The following is a 10,000-nucleotide window of genomic DNA, read 5'->3' on the forward strand; positions in this document are numbered from 1 at the left end:
GGGAGGAAAGTGATGGTTCAGTTGAATATGAGGTATCAGGTTGTTGTGAAGGGGACGGTTGTGGCGAGTTCATTGTCAAAGAGGAAGATCCATTCTGGGAGCACAAAAATCAGGTGGTTTGTAGACAACTGTACAAAGGTTAGACAGAACTCCTTGTTCAAGAATAACTAGAGTCAGTTGTACAGTCAAGGAGTTGAATGTTTGTCTTTGATGTGGAAGGTACTCACTGGGATCTTGGCGGACAAGCTGTATGGACGTTTGGAGGGTAGTAGGTTGTTTCTGGATGTGCACAAGGATGTAGGAAGAGGTTGTGGGGTATGAAGGATCAGTTTTTGATAGACACGGTGATGTTAAAGGAGGCTGTGGTGAAGAAATGGTGTTTGGTGATGGTGTGGATAAATTATTGAAAGCCCTAATATATGGTGCCCCATTCATTGATTGTTGAATGTTGGAAACTGTGAGGGTAGCTGACAATGTGAATGGTTTGTTGTGTGATAGCATGGGCAATCATCAAATGAGCAAGTGTTAGGTGAAGTGTGGGTCAAGCGCAGAATATTCCAGGGGGAGTCCTCGTCTCCACTTTAGGTTGTTTTTGCAATAATCCATTTCACCATGTTGTTGAAAAGGGAGAACACCGGGTACAAGCTTGGGAAGGATCAGAGGTTGATCAACCATTAGTTTATTTTTGTTGTTCATAGGCAATTTGAAGTTGTATGGAAGGTCTTGAAGAGGAACTGGAGAGTTTGGCCAATGCTGCGTGGGTTTTTTATGGGACATACAGTTGTAGGGATGGAGTTGCTGGATGCTGTGTTGGTGTTGAAGATTGTGCCATTGGTGGTTGGTTGTTTGGGTGTAATGTCTGGTTTGTTGGAGGGTTTTTTAAAAGATCTTGGTATTCTGGATGTGTTGGGAGGAGTGCAGGCCTCTGCATCCTGATCTTCCAGAAGATGCTTAGTCTCCAAGCCCCATGTCTGGAGGCCAAGGTTAATTAAGCAGTGTTTATGCCTGCAAAGTTGTTCTGATCACAGAAAGTCAAGAATTATCAATAAACTGCCATTATTATAATTGTAATAGTTATTAACAACAAGAACAACTAATAATTAATTTTATCATTGGTTATTGATTATTGGTGGGATCGGATTCTTAACTTTTACCTGAATTACAATCAGGTATTATTAACTAAGTGAAAGTGATGCAGTAAGTTGTAAGGAGATACTCTGTCTTATCGGTGTTTTGCTATTTTCAGAGTTCGTTGTGCCCTTTGCAACTGCATCAGTAACAGTTTGTTGGGACAAGGAGATTTGATATGCTTTGGAAGATTAGGTGGCTTACCAAGAAACTCGACAACAAGTACACCACAACACCAGCAGCTGACATTAACAAACCGAACTCCACACCACCCAGAGGGAAATACTCATGGTGATGAATACCAAAGACATATGGGATATTCCTTGAAATATCCTAGTAACCATGGGGACATTAGGTAAATAAAGATGACTGTTCGCTCGTGTTTCTGGTTTTTCATGTTGAGCTCAGTTCTTTGTTAACTCCTTTTCCTTAAATGCTGTCAAGTGCAATATTCCACACTTAAATGCCATGCAGCAATGACACATAATTTTATGAAATGGAGTAGTGTATTCTGAAAGTAATATTGCTGGGCTTAGAGTAATTTTTGATTTGTAGTTTGTATACTCTTTGTTTTCAGCATTTTACTGAGCCTTTTAAAAAAATGTTCCGCATCTTTTTAATCAAAGTATAGGCTATAGCTATAAGCCCCTTTGTCGGCTATTTTACCATGGTCACATACATCTGTTAACATCACTTATCTGTTTTACGTTGTAACTATAGCAGGCAAAGAGGCCCTGATGACAAATCTAGTATGATGAACAATTCTAGTAACAACAGGTTTACGCCAGCCCCAGAGGAGGATCTTTCAAATGTTGGTTTTATTGAGGAACCAGACTTGGTTGAGTTATGTGACCCATCTGGTCAAATATGGGTGCACGAGAAGTGTGCAGCATGGACACTGGCTTCCATTGCTACTAAATCAACAGCTGGATTCACTATTGATTTGACAACTCAGATTCTTTCTAAGGTAAAACACTTTTACCAATATTGACTAGTTACTTGAGTATAACCCTCCCCTTCCAAAGAGTGGCACTTACAGATTTTACTGTAATCTGTCGATTGCCTGATGATTTTATAGTCAGTGAGGAATGGTTGAGGGTGAAGGGATGCTAAGAGTTTAAAAATTTGGCAACATGATAATTAAACATACGTGTAATTACATTCCTATACTCACATGTAAAACCTACTGTACAGTAAGCATGTGTTTTTAGCAAGTTTGACTTCAGGTTTATTGAAACTTCACTAATTGGATTGGGGGGATGCTTGGTCAAAATTTCCCAAATTTGAAACTTTAATAAACACTTGTTAATTAAATTGTTTGATGCTGGTAAAGTGCTAATCTAAGGATTAGTGCAAGGAAAATCTAGTGTGGTTGCCTTGGTTTTAAAGGTGGTAAAATATGGGGTAGAGACCGATGTGAGTGATATTTTGGCATCTAGAGATGCACATTCTGTCTGAACAATCAATGAAACGAGACATCAATTTTATTTCACTGCAGGCAGTAAATATATATATATAATTTATTTATATTTTTGCAGCAAATCATGAACTACAGCTGTTTTAAGTCTCTAGTGTATTTTAAAATACAGTGTGTACACTGGAGACTACAAGTTAAAGCAACTTAATTTTTTCTGCACTGGAAATGTCAAGGGGTAGCATTTCTTAGTGTTTGTACATGTAGCAACCATTGTACAAAAATATGGCAATCTAGTTTGGGCATTGCTCTGTGGAGGAGTGGAAAAAGTCAGTATCAGTCAGTAAATTCCTGAATTTTTCATAGTGCTCTTCCCTTAATTTAAGAATAAATAAAACTTCTAGAACTATGGAATAGATGAAAACATCTTCAACCCCATTCTTAGTGAGTTATAACTAAGACAATTGAAGCATGCAAATCTTGCTCAGTTATCCTGAAACACATCAGCTACATGTATGAATATTGTTACTTTGCAGTACATTATGATAGCTTTGATGTTTAGCTCTCAGCTAAACCAAATTTCATCTGACTGTTTACTTTTTGACCATACTACAATACTGTGATACTTACTCTTTAGAGAATTATTGAGTGACCAATAATTATTATTGCTATTGCTTTTGCAGAAGTGTAGTTTTTGTGGACGTTTTGGTGCTAGCATTGTTTGTGAGATGTCAGAATGTGGCCGTCTGTACCATTATCCGTGTGCAATGGCTGCCAGAGCATATCAGGTAGGAACAAAATTAATGACAAAATTCCTCAGCTCTGCCAAACAACTAGTTACAAAATTAGAAAGGATAATCTTCAAGGTAAGCCATGCATTAACTTGTTGATTCTTCTTTTGACAACCCAACTGATGGCATTATTTTAACACAGCATTCTAATTTTACCTAAAATACATCGTAATACAATGTCCTTTTTTAGGCTCATCAACGTCACGTGTTTAAATAAAGTTTTTCAGTTTTCAGTTTTAGCATATTATTTTTCATAATTATATTAAAAGGTGTTACCCTACACTGCATATGCAAGTCTATAAAATCATGTCTGTGAATGAATGATGAAACAATTACCTCAAAGAAAAGGAAAATATTTTAACCTGACATGACCTTAAATAACTTAAAACATTCTCCACTTGTCTAAACTCTTGGAAAACATCACATTCCCCCACCCCATGTGACTGCATTTGTGGGCCACGAATATTACTCTTTTCTATGCACATACATATCAGGGAGTAAAAACTAAACAAAGGCAACAAGGGAAAAAGATGGTAGAGACACCACCGTAACAGCACAAAAAGTTAAAAACACTAGTTATAGAATGTGAGCAAAAATGATTGCTTATCAAGTGCACCTCTCACCTCTGTGACCCTGGTTCAACCCTGGCCTTGGATCGCATGTGGGCTGAGTTTCAGTCGATCTCAATCTGAGGGTTTTTCTCCGGGTACTCTGGTTTTCTTCCCCCATCAAAATCGACTCTCAGTCAATTACATCCGGCTGTGAACAGATACCCTCAATAGGGATAACCTCTGGTATCCTTCCCTTTCATTGAGTTAAATGAATAGAGTTGCTATTATTATTATGCAGTGTGTAGTACGTAAGTATGCTTACAAATATAAGTAGGAAAAGGCACTATTGTGTAACAATCCCTACTGTTAAACCTATTTACAAACCAATTGGTAATAACTAACGAACCAACATTTGAGAAAGGAACAAGAGTTTATATTCCTTAATAACTCGTCGAAACCTTGAATGACCTTGCTATGTTTAGGGTGTACGATAAAACTGCCTTCTGCATATTAAACAAAACCTGGTTCCCTCTATCCAAACCTAAAAACTTCCTAACTTTCTCCGCCGTCTCCATAGAGTAGCCTCCTAGTACATCAACTATCACATTAAACTGTGTGATAGTGTGGCCGGGGAACTGTTGGCGCATCTCCCATCTCAACGGCGCATACTTGTCAGTTTTCTCCTGTTCCTTCTGTTCTCTGTTGGAAACCCAAGGGCAGCTCATCTCAATAAGGATCACCTTCTTCTCCTTTCTGTCCACAATTCTCGCATCAATTCTGTTAGCCCTGACTTCCGTATTTTCAGCAAATACTGGGACATCCCAGTACGCGCACGCTCGGTCATTCTTGTACTCGGGTTTAGGTGAGACTGGAGAGTACCAAGGGGGATACACTGGATAAGATCTAAGTTTTTCAGGAACTCGAAGAAAAGGATTTTCAAGGCTGCATTGTGTCTCTGCATGTACTTAGTCTGTGCCAAGGTACCACATCCGCTAATCACGTGGGCCATAGATTCAGACCCTTTTCCACACATACGACACGTGGTATCCGAGGTGGTCAGCGTCTTCGTCTTGCTCTGGTGGTACAGCTTAGTGGGGAGTAATTGCTGGTATAACTCATAGATTCCAGCAACAGTATGCACAGGTGCAGACTTCCACTTACTAAGCCAAGTGAAGCAGTCAATAACTTTGTTATCATCCCATCTTTCTCCGAACAGCTTTCCTTGCCACCTCTGCTCTCTTACTTCCCTCATGCTTCTCTCTTCTTCTCTCGCTCGTAATGTTCTCCCTACTCCTTTAACATGTGATTCCTCACCTGAGTCAGTTTGCAACGCTTTGGGATCTGGGTATGCAAGGTCCAGAGTAATGTCCATTTCCAAAGCAAATTTCTTGGCATCCTTTACGAGTGATCTTCTTCCTGCTCGTTCGCACTTCTCTTCAAACTCGCGCACTAAACTCATCGTTCGATCTTCGTTTGCGTACAGCTTCATTGTGGTCTTGACTTTGGTCTGCTTATACAGGCTCTCAAATGACTTCAGTCCCCGGCCTCCACACTTCCTTGGTAGGTATAGCAATTCGGTTGAACCGAGTGGATGGTAGCCTCCATTCTCTTTGATGATCTTGCGAGCTTCGCGATCGAGTTGTTGTAGATCTGCGAGCGGCCATGTTAGTGTCCACATAGGGTAGGTGACAACTGGTAGTGCGTATTGATTAGATGCTAAGACTTTGTGGAAGTCCGATAGGGGGCTCGACCATATAATTGACAGTCTCTGCAAGCAAACCTTTGAAGCTCCGCACAGAACAGAGCTGTCCTCTTGCTTAGAATTTTCTAAAACACCCAAAAACTTGTAAGTTTCTCCCTTCTTCAGATTTTGTACGACCTGCCTTTCTCCGATGGCAGTGCCTCCCAAACTGCTGTCCAATGAACCTCTCCTTACTATTATTACTCCTTATTATTACTATTATTATTATTATTATTATTATTATTAGAGGTATAGGTTATTATGTTTTTGTTGCACTCAATACTGTATCCTACCGGTTATTGTATGACTCAGTAATACATCTCACTGGACGAATTACATAATTTTATAATTCTCCAGGCATTGTTATGAAAAGTATTAAATATTTTTAAATGCCATCATAGAAACTTAACAACAGTTTTAAATGTAACAACTATTCTATGATCTCACTTGACCCTGTGGTTGGGTCACGGAAATTACCGGTATGTGAACTTTGGACTTCAGACTATGGAATTGAACTGGATTTGAAACACAGGTTTGAGATAACGACGGTGGACTGAGCATAAATCAGAGTAAATAGCAAAACAACAATAGCATGTACTGATGAAGATAATTTAACATTAAAATAAACACTGAAATACTGTGACCTTTAAAGTGATACTATGATCAAAAAATCATTTTCCTTTTTTCTTCAAATTTTGAAAGCGTGTTCGCTTAACACCTAACTGGCAAAATTTTGAGCTCTGAGTTTTATCCAAAGGCTGTTTATTTGTTTATGTGTAAGTTTTGGATTTCATGGTCCACCATTACTCACGTTCAAAACTGACTGATTGGACCTCAGAGGGTTGGATCTAGAGAAGATGATGTCATTTACCCACTAGTGTAAAATTTCAGCATGTAAACGCAATTTATTATATATGCAAAACATGGGTTTAAAAAGTCTGAAAGCCCGAAACTCCTGTGCTGCATATTAATTCAGCAGCGTACACACGCATTGCATTCTCAAACTAGCGAGTCTTTGATGTCATTTTCTCCTCAACCCAGCTCTCTCAAGATTTTAAAGTTAGTAATGGCGGACCAATAAATAAGAAAATTCCAGTTAAAATAAACAGGTGTCTTTTTAAAATCAGAACTTAAAACTTGCGTCAGTTAGTGTTTAGTTAACATAGTTTTGAAATCCAAAGAAAAAAAAGAATTGTTTTTTGGTCATAGTACCACTTTAAAGGAAATTCGGCTAAAAGATTGTCTGAACAAAGTGTAGGCTACCTGTAGCCTCTTGTTATGTCTTAGGATTGTTCAGGTTGTAAGAAATAGCTAATTGCATCTCTAGTATGATAGATAATAATTGTTGTAGTCATTGTGCACATGTCATGGTAAACATGCTGTGATGTTTGGAAATATATTCTTCTAATTTCCTTTTTTTATATTAAAGGATATAAAAACAATGAAACTTTACTGTGCAAATCACAATGATATCATTGCAAGAATAGGTAAGTTAGTAAACGTTATCATTCAATTTTAAAACATGAACAAATGAGCTGGCAAGGGCACTTGTGTGATGGGGAAAAATTAATAATGATACTACTGATCTCAGGCGTCCTTTCTAGTGGCTTTTTTTTCACCCTGCTCCACACACCGTTGAGGTCGTTCTGTGGTTTGAAAAATGCTGATCACGTGATGAAAAACTCTGGCTTGTGAGCGGCAAAAGTTCAACCTGGCGCCAAATGAAATGTCAACACCTGTTTTCTTGATTGTGGGTTATGGAGACTGAGTTAAACCCATTCACACCTCAAATTCCCTAGGGCACCCCCCATTGACAAGTAAAATCATCTGGCTTTAGATAGAGTAAAATCTATTAAGTGTCACACTCCGGGGTCAATGGGTTAAGTAACCTGAGTGTGTGTTACAGCACTCAAGCGGCACAACTCTTACAACGTTTTGACACTTTCCCTCCTTAAAGAGTTCATGATACTCACCTTACAAATTTTACTCTGTCTAACTCAGACATGTCCAGAAATGCCCCTAATTGGATGCATGCGAATTTTTGTAAGTATTAGAAAGGGTCTCCTTGCTCTTCTCCCCAACTTGAGCATCACTCGTGTCTTGGAACACGAACAATTGGCATCACAAATTGTTCCCCAAATGCTGCCCCTCAGGTAAGGATAAACTGCTGCATTTATCCTAAGCTAAAAATAATGGTAACCACCATGATGCATGCAGTTTAGCCTTACTTTATTGTTGGAAATAGGTAGCCAAAGGTTAAGCTGTGTTCACATTAGGCCAAGATTATGATCAAATTATGATCCAATTAAGTTTGGAGTGGGTTCACCTCAACTAATTACAGTACATGATTATGATTGGAAACAACCTCAAGGGGGTTGTTTGAAGTAATTACAGTGCGTAATTAAACAGAATGGCGATTTGGATTTGTCTTCTTCTATTCTTGGAAGCTATCCTTTGTTCTCTTCTTGCCTCAAGCATGATGATGATAATTGTGCGGTGGCAGCCACGCGATACGTCGCCATTTTGTCTCTCACTGTGAGGTTACCCGGCCAATTGTATTTGAATTTTCACAGATATGAAAAGAACCATAATTGAATAAAATTGAATGGAGTATGATAGACTGAATTATACTTTCAGTTGGTCATAATCAACGTCGAGTGTGAATGCAGCTTTAGATTTAAAAGAACACTTCTTGTGGAATGTCAAAATTGGGTGTGCATCTAATTTGGTGCATTTATGGACATAAATGGTCTAACTCCAGATGATTTTAAAAGGGAAAGGGCTAATTAACTTACATCACCGCAAAAGAAATAACTTTGCATTCTTTTTGCACAGTAATGTAAGCTAACTTTATTGAAAAATAATTGATTTGTCATCATCAATCATTATTCATCACCATCTTATTTAATGTCTCCACCACCGCCATCATCATCGTCATCATTACCCGTACTGCATCATACCATTTCGCATTGTCAGGAACACAGGCCATTTTCAATTAATTGTGTTAAATATTTGCAGCCTTTTGTGACAGATGTCATCAGGCTGGGGAACTGTCGCAGCTCTTACTGTGCACTCGTTGCAACTGCCATTATCACAGCTACTGTTGCTCTCCTCCGGTGCGGGCTTCTGAGACAGTTAGGGTGGGCTGGGAATGCACCCAATGCAAAAGTTGCCAGTTTTGCAGGTATGTTCACTTGACAACTATTTCAAATGAGGGAGCAAATGAGTTTTTGAGCAACATGTGGCAAGCAAGTATCTGTTACCTTTCACTGGGTGATAGTTGTCACCCAAAATAATTTTTGAATTGAATTGTCTCTCTAAGAGTTGACCCTTAAGAAACCAGTTAGCGGTACAATAATAAAAATTATTGATATTGTATTGTTGTTGTCTTAAGACAAGTACTTTGTAGTGTCAAAATACCTTTGCTTAAGATACAAAAAAGGAAAGGAAAGGAACTTTATTTAAGTGTGTAATCTTCTAGGGCTGTAGAGCACTGTAAATTGAAATTAACAAGTTAGCACAAATCAAATCAAATTTTGGTTTTTGAGGAGAGGGGAAAACTGCAGTACCCGGAGAAAAACCTCTCGGTGCAGAGTAGAGAACCAACAAACTCAACCCACATATGAAGCTGAGTCTGGGAATTGAACCCGGGCCACATTGGTGGGAGATGAGTGTTCTCACCACTGTGCCATCCCTGCACCCCAGATCCCTTATGATATCTTGATTCAAACCTTTGAAGGGCAATATCCACAGGGAGGGCCAAATAATTATTACCAATAATTTTTTGTGGTATTGCGTGCGGACAGGGGAGGGATACATGTATGATGATTTCAGACATAATGATAATAATAATAATAGACTGTCCAGGGGAGATTGGGTGCCTTAGATGGAAATTGCTCTTTTATGGCTGCTCTTTTATCAGCCAACATACCTACTGCCTGAAGGGGTTTATTTGCCAAGTATCTGTATGTCTGTACCAGTAGTATTTTGATATTCTTTGGGTCAAAGACAGTTTTCCCAGTTTTCCCAAGGCTAAAAATAGGAGATATGAAATTATTACCATTATCAACTTGAAGGGTACAGGGTAGATCCTTTTCCTTACACTGACTGTGAGCCACACAGCAAAACACTGATGAATTAATTTTAAAATTCAGTGGTAAGGGTTATGTAGAACACCATCAAATTTTATCAAGTGGAAGTGGTCTTAATGAAATGTCAATCATGTTATTTAGAAGTCATTGTTCAAGTGAAATGAATTAGGTCAAGTACGTTATGAGTATGGAGTCCCAAAATCTCACTGTAAGGAGGGTTAACTGTTATCAATATGTCGTAAAGAAAAGAAATTAACTTTGCAGGCATTCTGTATCCAAAGAAA

At 38.6% G+C, this 10,000-nt stretch overlaps 1 protein-coding gene across 1 annotated transcript in view; it reads left to right on the forward strand.

Annotated features, from left to right (window-relative positions):
- LOC138013220 (uncharacterized) overlaps positions 1–10,000 on the forward strand; it is a 40,766-nt gene that overhangs the window by 16,297 nt on the left and 14,469 nt on the right. Inside the window, exons 8-13 of the mRNA XM_068860239.1 lie at positions 1,247–1,483; positions 1,849–2,095; positions 3,226–3,330; positions 7,055–7,112; positions 8,644–8,809; positions 9,981–10,000. The exon at positions 9,981–10,000 is cut by the window's right edge and continues 95 nt beyond it. Coding sequence (XP_068716340.1) covers positions 1,247–1,483; positions 1,849–2,095; positions 3,226–3,330; positions 7,055–7,112; positions 8,644–8,809; positions 9,981–10,000 — 833 coding nt within the window. The remainder of the gene's footprint in view (positions 1–1,246; positions 1,484–1,848; positions 2,096–3,225; positions 3,331–7,054; positions 7,113–8,643; positions 8,810–9,980) is intronic.

This window comes from Montipora foliosa, chromosome 8 (assembly GCF_036669935.1).
Source record: "Montipora foliosa isolate CH-2021 chromosome 8, ASM3666993v2, whole genome shotgun sequence".
NCBI lineage: Eukaryota > Metazoa > Cnidaria > Anthozoa > Scleractinia > Acroporidae > Montipora > Montipora foliosa.